This window comes from Rutidosis leptorrhynchoides, chromosome 11, assembly GCF_046630445.1.
Source record: "Rutidosis leptorrhynchoides isolate AG116_Rl617_1_P2 chromosome 11, CSIRO_AGI_Rlap_v1, whole genome shotgun sequence".
NCBI lineage: Eukaryota > Viridiplantae > Streptophyta > Magnoliopsida > Asterales > Asteraceae > Rutidosis > Rutidosis leptorrhynchoides.
Window position 1 is genome coordinate 214574170 of NC_092343.1, and position 16135 is coordinate 214590304.

The following is a 16135-nucleotide window of genomic DNA, read 5'->3' on the forward strand; positions in this document are numbered from 1 at the left end:
AAAAATGGGTCCTCAAAGGAGGTTGAGAATATATGTTGGATATGAAACATCTTCAATATTAAGGTATATTGAACCTATGACAGGTGACGTTTTTACAGCACGTTTTGCTGATTGTCATTTTAATGAAACATTGTTCCCTAGATTAGGGGGAGAAATGAAAAATAAAGAAAATGATGTTTCATGGTGTGAACCTCAATTAAAGTATCTTGATCCTCGCACAAAAGAATGCGAGACAGAAGTTCAAAAGATAATGCATATACAAGAACTTGCAAATCAATTGCCTGATGCATTTACAGATACAAAAACGGTGACAAAATCATATATACCAGCAGTAAATACTCCAGCTCGAATTGAAATTCCAAAAGCTGGCAATAACGTCACTCATGAATCTTTGCCACGTCAGAAACGTGGAAGACCAATCGGTTCAAAGGATAAAAATCCTCGAAAAAGAAAATCAGCTGATAATGAAGTAAAAGAAAGTGTTCAAGAAGAACCACAAATCAGTACTCCTACTGCAGAGGAGATTGATGATGTCAATACAGAAATTGCAATCAATTATGCATATTCAAAAATATTATGGAACCGAAATGAAATGAAAAATCTTGATGAGAAATTTTCATTTAATGTTGCATATGACATCATGAATAATGATGATGATCCAGAACTAACATCTATGGTTGAATGTCAAAATAGACATGATTGGGCTCAATGGAAAGAAGCAATACGAGCTGAATTAGAATCACTCAATAAAAGAAAAGTTTTCGGATCCATCATTCTCACTCCTAAAGATGTGAAACCTGTAGGATACAGATGGATTTTTGTCCGAAAAAGAAATGAGAAAAATGAAGTTACAAGGTATAAAGCTAGACTTGTAGCTCAAGGTTTTTCTCAAAGACCGGGAATTGATTATGAAGAAACTTATTCTCCTGTTATGGATGCAATTACTTTTAGGTACTTAATCAGTCTGGCAGTTTCTAAAAATTTAGAAATGCATCTCATGGATGTTGTGACTGCTTATCTATATGGATCACTTGATAGTGATATATATATGAAGATACCTGAAGGATTTAAGGTACCAGAAGCATCAAATGCAAAACCCAAAGAAATGTATTCGATTAAATTACAAAGATCTTTATATGGGTTAAAACAATCGGGACGTATGTGGTATAACCGATTGAGTGATTACTTGATAAGCAAAGGGTATACAAATAATCTTACTTGCCCTTGTGTTTTCATTAAGAAAACAACATCCGGATATGTGATCATAGCTGTTTATGTTGATGATCTTAACATCATAGGTACAAATAAAGAGATCCATGAAGCCATTCAACTTCTAAAGAAAGAATTTGAAATGAAAGATCTCGGAAAAACCAAGTATTGCCTTGGTTTACAAATTGAGCATATGCCTAATGGTTTACTTGTACATCAAACAACATATACTGAAAAGATTTTGAAACGTTTCAATATGGACAAGGCAAACCCATTAAGTACTCCTATGGTTGTTAGATCACTCAATGTTGAAGCTGATCCATTTCGTCCATGTGAAGATCAAGAAGACATTCTTGGACCAGAAGTACCATATCTTAGTGCAATTGGAGCTCTTATGTATCTTACAAATTGTACAAGACCTGACATTTCTTTTGCAGTTAATTTGTTGGCAAGGTTCAGCTCTGCTCCTACCAAAAGACACTGGAATGGGATCAAACACATATTTCGATACCTTCGAGGAACTACTGATTTAGGATTATTTTATTCTAACGAATCAAAACAAGATTTGGTTGGTTATGCAGATGCAGGTTATTTATCTGATCCACATAAAGCTAAATCTCAAACTGGATATGTATTCCTAAATGGAGGTACTGCAATATCATGGCGTTCTCAAAAACAAACACTTGTTGCTACATCGTCAAATCATGCCGAAGTGATTGCATTACATGAAGCTACTCGAGAATGTTTTTGGTTGAGATCAATGACACAACTCATTACTGATTCTTGTGGACTAGAACGCGATAAAAGTCCAACAACTATCTATGAAGATAATGCAGCTTGCATAGCACAGATGAAAGAAGGGTATATCAAAAGTGACCGAACAAAACACATACCACCTAGATTCTTCTCATACACTCAAAATCTCATTAAGGACAACCAGATTGAAATGAGATATGTGCAATCTAGCAAAAACTCTGCTGATCTTTTCACGAAAGCACTTCCAACTGCTATTTTCAGAACACACGTTCATAACATTGGCATGAGACATGTTCAAAAGATGTAACAGCTGAAGCGATGTCTACTTGAGGGGGAGTCAACTCCATGCTGCACTCTTTTTCCCTTAGCTAAAGTTTTTTCCCACTGGGTTTTCTTTAGCAAGGTTTTTAACGAGGCAGTAATTTATAGTTGATCTTCAACAAAATAAAATTGCTATCCAAGGGGGAGTGTTATAATAATAATAATAATATAGATATGGATAGTCAATTTTGGTGTATACATATAGTCAATTTTGGTACACAAAGTATGTATTTTTATATTGAGATTTTATGCTATAAATACTCATGAATGCAAGCATTAAACTTGCACCATTTCTCACACTTACAAAGTGTTTCTTTCTTTCTCTCCATTATCATCTTTGTTCTTACACTTCATTATTAGTATTCTAAATCAAGAATCAAATCACTAAAGGTAGTTATAAGCCTACTGAATTATAACATCAAGAATCAAACCACTAAAGGTAGTTATAAGCCTACTGAATTATAACAAAACCATGTTTAATATCAGGGGTGGAACTTGAATCGACTACAGTGGGGCGGAGCCGGTTACTTAAATCTTATTAATTTTTCATTGAAAAGGGTTAAACACTAATAAAAATCTTACTTTTCAATTAAGTATTTTTTTATTAAATTTTTTTCCCTTGAAATTCAGATAGAGCGGGTGTCACCTGTCTCCAATATACTCCGCCACTATTTAATACACACGTTTAATTTATGTTTTGTAAAGAATATTCAAATGAAACCAATTTCTAAGTTTAGATCCAAGGGACCGATCAGAATGCGACACGTGGTGTGATTGGTTCGTTAGATTTCAAGCAAATTATTGGATTTAAGAGATTACATTTTGTACCTCTTTTGTTCTTTCTTTTTAACCTTTCCAACTATTTTGACTCTTGTCGATCACATATTCACTTTTTAGAATATATAGTATACAACTACAAAAAATGTACTCAATTCCGCTAAGAGCAGTTATGATGAGCCATCGAAGCATTGCTTTAACGACATCTCCTTCTCCCGGATTCATTCAGAATTCAAATCCGGCCCGCCTGCCCTTCGGGATGGTTAAAGGATCGGGTCTGTAATGTGATTTGGGTTTCCTCCCGAACGTGTGTGTGTGTGTATAAATGATAGGTGTCATTGAAATAAATGATACACTGTTGCAAGCTTGCCGTTCAAAAAAAAGCAGTTATGATGCATAACTATGATATAAAATTGTTTTGAGCAAAGAGTATAATACCAATCACTTTTGTAGTAACAGTATGTTCAAACATAAAGTTTGTAAAACAAGTATAACCGGCTTTCAAAAGGCTGGACTGATGCCACTTAGGTAAACCTGTGTTGGCAATGCTAGTTTAAAGGAGAGAGGGGTTTTATTTGGTCGTGCCCTTGGATCGGTTTCTAGGTTTCCTCCCGTGCAGCGATGAGGGCGGGGTTATTATCGCTGCATCGGCATAGTTGAAACGGGAGATGATCGCAACGGGTGATTTAGTCCCCCTCAGATGATCCCAATCGTTGTTAAAAAAAAAAAAACTAGGTTTTTATGTAAATAAGTTATGTTACCCCTGATAAAAGGCGACCCACTTTAACCAATCGTTTACCCCAAAAAATGTAACCCGGTTTATGATCTACTTTTTACGCCACTTTAATCACCCATTTATCATTCTTTTAATCAATTATTCGGCACAACAGATCCACACATATATGTGTTTATTTATAGTCAAATATGTAGTATCACAGAATCATACCAAAGAGCCAATGGCTTGGCGGTATCGAGGTCACCCTTACAACCTTGAGGTTGAGGGTTCGAGTCCTGCTTAGGACAATTCGTGGTGTATATATTCGAGTTAGATTTAAGTGGGTGTGTGAGTTTGCCTTTCAAAAAAAAAAAAAAAAAAAGTATCACAGAATCATTTTTCAATTTAGCAACAGACATAATGGATGTACGTAATCAATTTCAAAAGGATGAGCTTTTGATATAATGGATACCCGTAACCAACACAAATGATGAACACGTTTTGTGTAGAAGATTAAAGTGAATGATTAAATGGGCTTTTGAAAAATAATAATAAAATTTCACGTTCTCAATACCGGTTTAACTAAGTGACATCAAACCGGCATTTCCAAAACCGACTATACTTGTTTTACAAATTTAGTGTTTGAACATACCTTTATTACAAATGTACATGAAACATTTTTCCTTCTTTCATCAAATTTTGATGTGTAATAAGAATTCAATTTCAGAGTTGTAATTATCAAGATTTCAAGATTATATTGAAACGAAAATTGTCAACCTTTTGTTTCATGTATTTTGAAGTGTAATGTCTACAAAGTGGAAACATTAAAAACAACAAGACGTAAATGTTCAAAACAATAGAGGCTTAATTCCAAGAAAATTCATCAGATATCAAACTTTTAAACATATTATTATTTCTTTGTAATGGCTAAAAGATCGTACAAAACGATTTTAAATATCACCAAAAACCAACAATTAATTTGGCCTAAATACAATTGATCAACTTTGAGAAAGTAAACAACCTGCATATTATGGGGTAAAAGAATAATTTATCAATAACTGAACATACGTATCGGATCTTATGAACGTTTTGAAGAATCGAGTAGCGGCTCTCCTCTTAAAAAGTGGGAGACTAGAGCAAGAGCTCTCTTTGGTTGGTAGCTTGGCACTTGGTGCCCTGCCCCTCGAACCGTTGCTAATGTTAAATCTCCTTTATATACTTGTACAAATCCGGCCGCCTGCAGTAGTTTAATTCATCATATTAAGTTACTATCGTTCATTAATTTAATGGTCATCTAGGGTGCGTTTAGTTCACGAATTGTTTTTCATGGAATTGGAACTTCCTGCAATAACCATATGAAGATAACCCTAGTAGTTGTGGTCGTGATATTCTTGTGAGTTCTCAAAATAAAACTTCATTAGCAGCTTATCTTGAGTTGCCAGTGAAAATGGTCAGAAACTGTTACGGGATATGAACAGAAAAAACTTATCTATTTAACCATTTACTCATTTGAAACTTCAAGCAAAGTGAATTCCTTTGAGTGAATGAATTTTGGTAATTCCAAATTCAATTCATTTTTTAACCGTATACCCTTATGGATTGAAATTAGAGATTCAATTCTATGGTTTATTCAAGCAATGTGTGTTTTGTTGTACCTCTTTTTGATGAAACCATGGATGCCATTTAGTTTTTATTGGAAGCTTTATGGAATCAATGGAATACTTTGTTGAAGTAATTGGTACTCTTGCATCAGTGTCTCCACTGCAATACAAAAGAAAATTGATAAATCTATCAATGATTAAACAATTTCAGACAGATTCATATTTATCGGTGTTATAATATTACCTGAATATCCAAACGCGAAGTTTATACTTCATGAATTCCCTAAGGAGTGGAATAACTGTTGCAGAGCTATCTTGCCAACCTTTAATTATTTCGCTGCGTAACATGTTTTATAATAAGAAAGAGCAAAACAGATTTCCGTACTATTTAGCAACACTTATTTCAAATTTACGGTACTTTTATTATACCAACCTGCATGGTTCCCAATCATGATCAAGTTTAGTCACATTGGCATGGATAGCCTCTTGAACATCTTGACGATTCATGTAAGCGTAGGTGTAGAAGTCGCTACAAGGATCAATATTTTGCCACTGTATTCATCAAACATATCGATACAGTAAGAACTTTTGCATCCGTAATGCATTAGGGTAAAATGCATATCTTACAACAATTTTATGACAGCTTGTATCGTCGCATGTAAATGAGCAACTTGATAGGAATAAAAAAAAGTAAGTAATGTTTGTACCGATGTCTTCTTGGGTTTTGTAGTAAGATTGCTATCGAAGCATAAAGGGGCGTATATGTTGTAAATGTCAATAGCGTTAATGTTATAATCAGCATCATTTGTAGCATCTATACAAGTATCCGGCTGTGAAACTGCGTTGGGTGAAAAATCACAAGTATTGCGGATTGCAGAAGCAGTTTCATCGGAGATTATAGCATGTGAACCGAAGTAATCATACATCCCCATTGTGTCTGTTTCATCATTGATAACCGCGTTTCCAATCTGCATTATAAGCAATTAACATGTTTTGAATTATGACATGAACGTTACAAGAACAATCCTTAGAGACAGGGGCGGATCCAAGTATCCAACATAGAGCTACTACAATTCCTCAACGATCAAATTTTATTAGTGTATTTATTTATATGTTAAAGTTTGATGTCATAAAATATTATTTTGTTTTTTTTCAATCTTCTAACTAATCGATCTTTAGAAATTACTGAATCCGTCACTGTAATATAACTAGTTGTCACGAATGGGCAACTATGAACCACCAAGAAATGAACATCATATATTGGAGAAACTTACATTATCGATCACTCTAAGTTATAACTCCTAAAGTTTTGATAGGTTGGTTTGATACATTATCGGTGCAATTTTTATGGCCATGATTGAGACACGTGTATGGGTGAGTTTAAACGTAGGGTACGAAATAACACTTTTTACAGCTGGAGGCGTGTGGAGGATCTCAGCCGTAAAAAATTAATCATAACAGCGTCAGTAAAATTCGTCTGCATTTAATGCCTAAAATGTTATCCCCGATGCAAGTGGGCAATGAGCAGGCTGGTTTGGCATGCGTTATTAAAAGTTTAACAACTTAATTATTTTTCAAATGCTTAAGTCATTAAACTGGGGGGACATAATGGTGTATCCTATCGTATACACACATAAAAGGCATAATGGTTGCATAAAAGTAGCATCAAGAAGACTGGAAACAACAGTTTTGTGGAATTATCCGTCCAGCGTTCTCCGCTGTACAGGCTGCTCCGTCATGCGTAAGCCCTGAAGGCCGCCTAGCGCGCAAGCCCTGGCCGGAGAACGCCACCTTCAGCGTAAATTTCGGATCACAAGTAACAGAACGTATCATCATCTGACACGTGTCCCCAAGCAATATGGTGGATCTGACACTATAAATAGACCCCTTAGGTCGTCATTTTACACAGTTCAGATATTCTGACAACTTTGAGAGTTGAGACTTCACTTCTCTTTCTCTCTCTACTTTCTCTCACTAGAAGTCACCCGGCTAGCACTTTTACGCTCTACGGACGACGGATTGATTAAGCCACCCTACAAGTTTCTACACTTGTGAACCGGGTCTGCAGGGATTATTTCCCAAGGGTAAAAATCAATCGGCAACACTCCACCCTCCTAAAGCTAGATTGCTTCTACTATCTTGTTGACACACTAAGCCTTACCTCATAAGGAAATAGGTGTTAACAATATCTTAAATTGTACGTTTCTACGTGTTGCGGATTTCTATCCGGCGAATCTTTTCGGTTTTCAAACCAACGGTTGAGCTTTTGGGATTTTTAAGTCCTAATTATTTTAAATATGATATTTTAATGTCATATATTTATATTTAGTGTTTATATATTTTATTCGTCGCGTATTTGTTATCTCTCCGAAAAATCAATCGCGTAGTAGCGTTTTCGCGTTTCAGGCTTCGATCGGGCGTTCGGGCCACAAGCTAATTGACTTTTTAACATTTTGGATTAGTGGGGCCCAACCCCTTTCTGATTTTGGCCAAAAATTCCCTTAAGGGTGGTTGGGGGCATTTCTTCTAACTTGGAGCATTTTTGATCAAAACCTAATACACTCCTTATTTCTTTCATTTTTCCACATTTTAATTTTTGCTCTCGCTCTCCCTAATACACTACTCTTAAGTTATAAATATAAATTATCTGTATAAGATCCAACATAAGAATTTTTTTTTCCCGGAAAAACCTTGATTTTGAATCTATCATAATTTTTTTTTATCATTATATAGTTTTGCTTAGAATCGAATGATGGGTGTTAGTTGATACCGGAAAGATCATATATATAATCATATTAATATTATCAATTTACAAGTGATATTTATGTTAAAAAGTACCCTTTAATTCAGTATAATCATAACCTTTAGTTAGATAATTGGTATGAAAACTATGTTTAATCATGTATAACTTTAGTTGTCCACATTCATTGGCCCTCTACGGTTTGTTGGACCATTAAGTTGTTATCAAGTTTCAAATAACAATCGCAAGGAGACAACATATTGTCTAATAATTGCATAAAGGAGTGATTTACATTAAACTCACTTTACGTTATTGAAATTGTTCTTTTGTGCAATGATAAATAGTCCGTTTTGCAATCTAAGCATAAGACCATATGACCACATGAACCATGGTCCTACCTTAAATTCACCAATGAAAACATTTGTGGTGTACCTCCATTCTATCTAAGTGGTTGTACTTAAAGGTCCACAAGGCCAAAATGGCAAAAGAAAAGTATCTATATCTATATACTAATCATTCTAAGGTCTTATAGAACTCTTATATTATCATTACATATCACTATATGTCTTGGGTTTAATAAAAATAAAAGACACGATGAATAAATACTTACAAGGATCCCTTTGAGATTGATTAAGGTTTTATTAGCAATCAAATTGTGATAAACGATGGTTTGAGCTAGTTGAGGCACATAATGTCCTGCATAACTCTCTCCCGCCAAGTAAAACTCTCTTTCTTTATATTCCGGAAATCGCTCTAGCCAATTTAATAAAAACACATAGTTATCCGCCGCAGTTGATATGTCACCCTCATTTTTGTAGTCAGACGATTTATTAGAGTATGAAAACCCTACTCCCGCCGGTGACTCCAAAAATAACACGTTTGCAGCTGATAATTTTTCATTATTAACGAGCATAATGTAAGTATTTACTGAAATCAAATTTTAGTAAATCAACGAAGATTATATGTTCTTACCTCGATTCCAAGAGAATTTATTTCTATAAAGAGTTTTCCCATCACTATTAACTCTAAATGGTCCAAGCTCTTGCATAGCTCCGTAAGCGAGTGATGAACAACCCGGTCCTGAATTTACACCATTAGCATCACTATTACTCTATTAGTAGTAAAAATTTAACTAACATTAACTGAGCTAATTTTATGAAAGGGTCATTGATATACTTTTATTGTGGTGATCTTTCTATCATGAGGTTGGTGTCAAGACTTCAAGTCATGATAAAATAGTTGTAACATTGTCATAAAAAGGTTCGACACGATCAATGGTTAAATTAGCTTTAACTTTTTCGTCACATTAATTTGGAATATGAATCATGGATGTATGTTTGTGTTTGGCCATGTGCATAGAATGTGAATTTTTCTTCAAATAAATTATCCATCATTCGTAACATGTTGTGTAAGAGTCACAAGCAATGATATGCATGCACATGTGATTCTGTGATTTCCAGCCTACTCATCAAATTATTCTAAAGCCTGAGCTGTTTATAAAATTGTATTTTATTTTTCAGATCATATCTAGCTAGATAAGAATTACTTGGGCATTATAATATAAATGCATAATGCATAATTGACAAGAACATGTAGAAGTTGGGTCGGTTTAGTAAACAACGTCACCAGCTATCATTAAAAATGTTCAAAACATACATAGATACACCTTTTTGATTGCCCATTTTATTAATTTTATCTACGAGTATTTTCTCCCTTTTAAAAAATCGTTCACTCGTAAATAATAATTAAAAATAGTTAAACTTTCAGTTTTAGACATGGGTAATTTTTGTAATCATTTACTGGTAATTCAAATTAAAATACAAGAATAAACTCACAATTTATTAACAAATCATAAATTGATAAGTATTTATTTGTATATGATTGAGGAAGTATTTTCAAATTGGCATAAGATTAGGCAGATGTTTAATTTGCTTACCCCTATGCTTGTGACAGAAAAAAAACTTTATCCGTTGACTAATGATTGGTGTCCGTATGGTTGTTAATTTGCTTACCCCTATGCTTGTTCGAGATTTGTCTAATATGGTTCTTGTTCGAGATTTGTCTAATATGGTTGTTTCGAAATTGTGCTTTGCTGTTTCTGTTTATGATATATGACAGGAACAGGATTATTGTATATTCAAGAAAGTGTTTTAGATTGATCAACAAGTGTTCGAAGAGATCGTCTCCAATGTAAGGTTAAAGGTTATGACTATTTATTTAAAAGATTTACCAATGTTTCTACGATATGGAATATTTGAATGTTAGATGCAACTTAACTCCATTACTCTATAGGAGTTGGGTTGCTTGATATTTTGTTTGGTTGTTTTGGCTTTCTTTTGCATGTCAATTCTTTTGTGGGCCTCAGACTCACACGTTGCCATTGACTCGGTATTCATTATTTATTTATTTATTACTCTTAATTCTTAATAATATTCGTGTAAACCTAACATTATTATTTTTTTTTAAGCGAGGAAACCCTTCTATGAATGAATACATTGACTCCTCCATAGCAGGTAAAACTTTGGGTAATCAAACCCTCCGAGCGCGAGACATGATACCGAGTGAATTACGCATAATGCGCACCCTCTAGTCACACATTGAAAGATGAGGAGGTACGCTACTTTAGCTCATGTTGTAAACCTATTATTCACACACACACACACACACACACACACACACACATATATAATATATATATATATATATATATATATATATATATATATATATATATATATATATATATATATATATATATATATATAGTAGAGGGATCAAATGAGAACTTTTTTTGTGTGAGAACCCTGAGAACTTCAAAATACCCCAAAATACACTGAAATTAGAGCAAAAAAAGTGGCGGACGAAAAAAAAGGGGAAAGTCGAGCAAAAAGGGGAAAGTTGAAAAAAACCGCGGCCGAACAAAAAAACGAAAGTCGAACAAAAATTGTTATATTCTTATAAAATGTGTTCTACATTTTTGATAGTCGAACAAAAAAATGTAGAACACAACGGTAGTCGAACAAAAATGTGTTCTACATTTTTGTAATTCGAACAAAAAAAATGGCGACCGAGCAAAAAAGTGAAATTCGAACAAAAATGTGTTCTACATTTTTGAAATTCGAACAAAAAAATGTAGAACACATCATAGTCGAACAAAAATGTGTTCTACATTTTGGTAATTCGAACAAAAAAAAAATTCGTTCGTCCGTGTTTTTTTGTTCGACTATCCTGGTTTTTGTTCGTCCGTGTCACTTTTTGTTCGAATTTCAGTGTATTTTTGAGTTCCTAGAGTTGTCACACTAATAAAGTTCTTACTAGATCCTCTCCATATATATATATATATATATATATATATATATATATATATATATATATATATATATATATATATATATATATATATATATATATATATATATATATATATATATATATATATTATGTTTTATGAAGTTCATTTATTCAATATTAATGTTTTATAAAAAATAGTCATGTACTTTCTCCATCCAAATTTAATTGTTTCCAAAGAACAAGGTTTCAGAAAATTATCATTATCACATTGTATTATTTTAACTTTATGATTTTTCCATCAATCAATTAATCAGAAAGTCGCCTTGCTCAGGTTTTTACACATCTGCGCAACGCACGAGCTAAAAATCCTAGTGTGTGTGTGTATATATATATATATATATAACCAAATACTCCCCCCGTTTCATTTATTCTTCTCTTAAAAAACATAGTTTCAGAAAAAATAATAAAAGTATTGTACTTTCTATTTATTTCTCAATTTTACCCATATTTTTGTTCTACTTTAATCTTATCAATCTTATCAACAAATATTAAGGACAAAATAAAAGTTACATTTCTTATTTTTTTTAATTATAAAAGTGAATAATTTATTTGAAACATCTTTAAATAAAATAGTGGAAAATAAATTAAGGAGGTAGACTAAATATATGCTTGATTGATTGGTTGTACCCAAGGTTGCAAAATTCGATATTCGGGGATTGAGACTTTGGAAAGACTAATCGGCAATTCGGAGTTTAATCGGGGATTAATCGAATTGTACAAATTTTAAAATTATATGTGTAAATATAGATGAAAACCATAAACTTGGACATAAACTTTAAACGTAATTGTCTAAAATTATTTATTTTGTTCAAAAACGCTAAAGTTCTGTTTTAAATTCATGCTAAAATGTTGACTAATTTTGACTTTGATTACCAAATTCGATTTTCACCCATCAATTGACATTGACTGATTAATTAAACGAATTTTGAAAAATCGAAATGGATTGCTCTTAAAAATAAATAATCAAGGATTACTCGGCGAGTAATCGGATGTTTTACAACAGTGGTTGTACCTCTTAACAAAGAAATAAGTTATAAAAATTATTGAGTTGTCTTTCACATTTTCTGATTTTAAATACAGGTCAAGTTTCCCATTGGGTGGGCAATACTTTTTGCCATTTTATACAAACTAGTTTTCGAACCCTCGCTTCTCGCCGGGGGTTTAATTTTCAATGTATTATATTGCATTTAGTTTGTAAAATTATTTCGTGGCTAACGATGATGTCGTTGAAGCGCAACTCGAGTTAAACTAAAAGATATAACCCACGAAAGATATAATGTTATTTTAAATTAACAATATATGTGCATCTCCGCGTTTCGCTATGAAATTTGCGACTTTTAAAAATTTAACGCAAAATCAACATGTATGAAAAGTACCTCAAATATTTAGCGTTTTTTAAAAAGCGTTAATTTTGTGTATAGTTAGTGACATTTTGCTCCTAAAATTATTTTTAGTTTAACGATGGTGTCGAAAAAATCTAACTCGTTGCGAGCTAGAAGATGTGACCCGTTGAATATTTGGGTGGAGTTTATTTAATATTTTTTTATGAAAATTGTTATTTGACAGTTTACCCCTCTATTTGGGGGGTCGTTTTGAATTTAAGAAAAAAAATGTAGGGGACTTTATTTGGTGTAATGAAAGTTAGTTAGAAATTAAAAAAAGTAAAATGACGAAAATACACCTAATTAGTATTCATCATTTTTGTCTCTTAGATAATATAGTAATAGTAATAAAACACTATTTTAGTTAATCTATTATTCCGTATCTATTCTATTAATAAATTATATGACGACAAAACACACAAAAGAATAATAGATTAGACAAGTAAACGACACATTATTATTATTATTATTATTATTATTATTATTATTATTATTATTATTATTATTATTATTATTATTATTATTATTTAATACAATTATTTTCTTTGTAATTTTCTTACCATCAACTTTGTTAAATTCAGACAATTATCTTACTTTGAACTTTTATCTTCAACCATCTCTATTTCTACAATTTAAAATACGAAAAATATATTACAAAGTAGTATTTGATTATCTTCTTATTTAACTTCAATATAACACCATCTCCAATCATATACCACAAAAGTTTTACTCCAACGCTTAGATAATTATTAAACATTTGAATCAGTCAACTATGAAAGATAATAATTTATTTGTTGTATTGAACATTTTTATATTATAAAATAAATATAAATAATAATACTATAATACCATATTAGACATTTGAAGTAATGAATAATACTAACACTCCATATATGGTTAATTATAGATGGTTTTTTAGAGCATATGGATTATACTATTACTGTACTATATATAATAATTTAATTAAATCATATAAAGTGTCCGGTGGATGATTCTAACACACACTTTTTTGATTCTCACACACCAATTTAAAGAAATGAGGTATTATTAGAAAAGTAAAAGGTTAAAATAGATGTGTGAGGATCAAAAAAGAGTGTGTTAGAATCATCTTCCAAATTTTCCAACACACCTCATTCTGTCCAACCTTTTGCATCTCCGTTGAATAGGGAAATGAAAATGATATCACATCACATCCACATGCTCTACCGTAATTTCAAACGTTCAACATCTTTTTAAAAGTTTCATCACTTTTTAATGAATTTTATTATATTTTTTAAAACTGTACAAGTTTCAAATAAATTTATAACATGATTTTTTCTTTTCTTATTCAGGTTATTTGAGAGAATGATATTTTTATTCAAATGTATAAACCTAATGTTTGACATTTCATAGGTTAACCTAGATGTGACAATCATTAGTGTCAATCAGTTATAAGAACTCCAATTCAAGTTAGGAAATATCTTTAGTCATATCTTCCTTCACTTTACATACAACTTTGCATGCAAAATAGTTAAAAAAAAAAATAATTAACTCGGATACAAAATTTACCTCCATTAAGCCAAAGTAGAAGTGGCAAAGACTCTCTAGATTTTTCGGCTTCAACAAAGTAGTAATAAAATGCTCGGCCAGCGGTTTCATTAACAGTGACATAACCACCATATTGATCGAATTTCACGTACGGTTGACCTGGAAGTTTCTTGATTTTATCCTTCTCTTTTCGACCATGTTGAGAATGAACAACTTTTGATTTGTGTAAATGTTTAGGTGGCTCGAAATGGCTCGTGTTTACGGCCGGGTCTTTTGTTATAAGTTTTGTCTTATAGAGTCGACTCAAAGTATGGATTTGTTTGTTGGCATGAGTTTGATGAACAAAAGTTGTAAGGAATAATGAGAAGAAAATGGCCAAAAGTGTTTTATTCTCCATTGTTGTTTCTCTCTCTAAAAAGAGAGAGAATTAAAAGAAAGAAATGAAAGGTGTTAAATTGAGTTGTTTTAGGGTTTAGATCTAAAGAGTGTGTGTGGAGTTTATAAGGTAAAGAGTCTAGTTGACGTTGTACGTACTTGTGATATATTTGTGTTGGTGTCAACTATAACTGGAATGACTAAGGAACAAGTTATCTTGGTTTTATTTATCTTTGCTTTAGAGGTTACTTTAATAAAATAAATATTTTCTGTATATAGTTGAGTATTTAGGGTAGCTTCAAAAGTAGGAACATAAATTGATTAAATGGATAGAGATTTTTCCTGCTGTAAACCCAATCACGGAGGTTAATTAAATTTGAAGATATATTTGTGCACAATATATATATATATATATATATATATATATATATATATATATATATATATATATATATATATATATATATATATATATATATATATATATATATATATATATATATATATAGGCACTCTTGTACCAATTGCTAGTGCCCGACTAATCCTCGATTAATCAATTTTTAGAGTATTCCGTTCTAATTTTACAAAATTCTTTTCATCAATTGGTCAACATGGATTGATGGGCCAAAAATCAAATTTGGTAATCAAAATCGATCAATGTAATATCCCATAAAATTAACACTATAATTTCGATGATATATAAGATATATATTTTGGGATGAATAATAATTTATAAATAAATGAAAGATTATATTTTACCTTAAGTTTAATATAATTGATTTTGTTGACATTAGTTTGTGTATTTATTTAATGGTGTACAATTTCGTATTCAACTTTAATCATATAGTAGTTTGTTTAGTGTTTAACTATGGTAAAAGTAATTTAGCCTTTTGTAACTTGAGAGGTTGCACTATAGAAGCAACCTCCCTACATTTGTATGATCTAGTTATCAAGTGTAGTCATTATTCTCTCTACCTTATCTCTTATCTTACTTGTTCATATCATCATCTAAATCCACATACACATACAAAACCGATAGGCCAAGCTAGAATAGGGACTAACAATTGGTATCCGAGTGGGACTTGCTATCTTGCTTGTAGATCCAAGGATTGAAGCCTCTCAACTCGTGCTTTGAAGTGTTTTGTGTTTTTTCGGTTTAGGTAAACTTGATAACTCAAAGTTTTACTCTTCTTATGAGTTCTGCCATATAGATCTGTGACATATGTGAAATGTCCCGTTCATATCGATTATAAACGTTCCATATTAATTGATTTCGTTGCGAGGTTTTGACCTCTATATGAGACGTTTTTCAAAGACTGCATTCGATTTTTAAAACAAACTATAACCTTTAAAATATTACGACGATTATCAAATAATGATA

At 32.0% G+C, this 16135-nt stretch overlaps 1 protein-coding gene across 1 annotated transcript; it reads right to left on the minus strand.

Moving 5' to 3' along the window:
* Nucleotides 1-4666: 4666 nt before the first annotated feature.
* Nucleotides 4667-14958, minus strand: LOC139877606 (serine carboxypeptidase-like 40). Its single transcript, XM_071865034.1, has 8 exons — nt 14401-14958; nt 9092-9199; nt 8730-9004; nt 6087-6347; nt 5813-5931; nt 5624-5716; nt 5434-5539; nt 4667-5015 (listed from the first exon to the last, which is right to left on the minus strand). The coding sequence occupies exons 1-8, from the start codon at nt 14774-14776 to the stop codon at nt 4857-4859; spliced, it is 1497 nt and encodes a 498-aa protein (XP_071721135.1). The 5' UTR covers nt 14777-14958; the 3' UTR covers nt 4667-4856.
* Between the last annotated feature and the right edge of the window lie 1177 nt (nt 14959-16135).

Bases quoted from the DNA above. Each gene is read 5' to 3' on its own strand.
- LOC139877606 (XM_071865034.1), bottom strand. From the start codon at position 14,776: ATGGAGAATAAAACACTTTTGGCCATTTTCTTCTCATTATTCCTTACA. The intron at 9,200-14,400 runs GTAAATTTTGTA...GTGTAAATTCAG, and splicing joins TCTACTTTGGCTTAATGGAG to GACCGGGTTGTTCATCACTC. The intron at 5,717-5,812 runs GTTGGTATAATA...CATGTTACGCAG, and splicing joins CATGATTGGGAACCATGCAG to CGAAATAATTAAAGGTTGGC.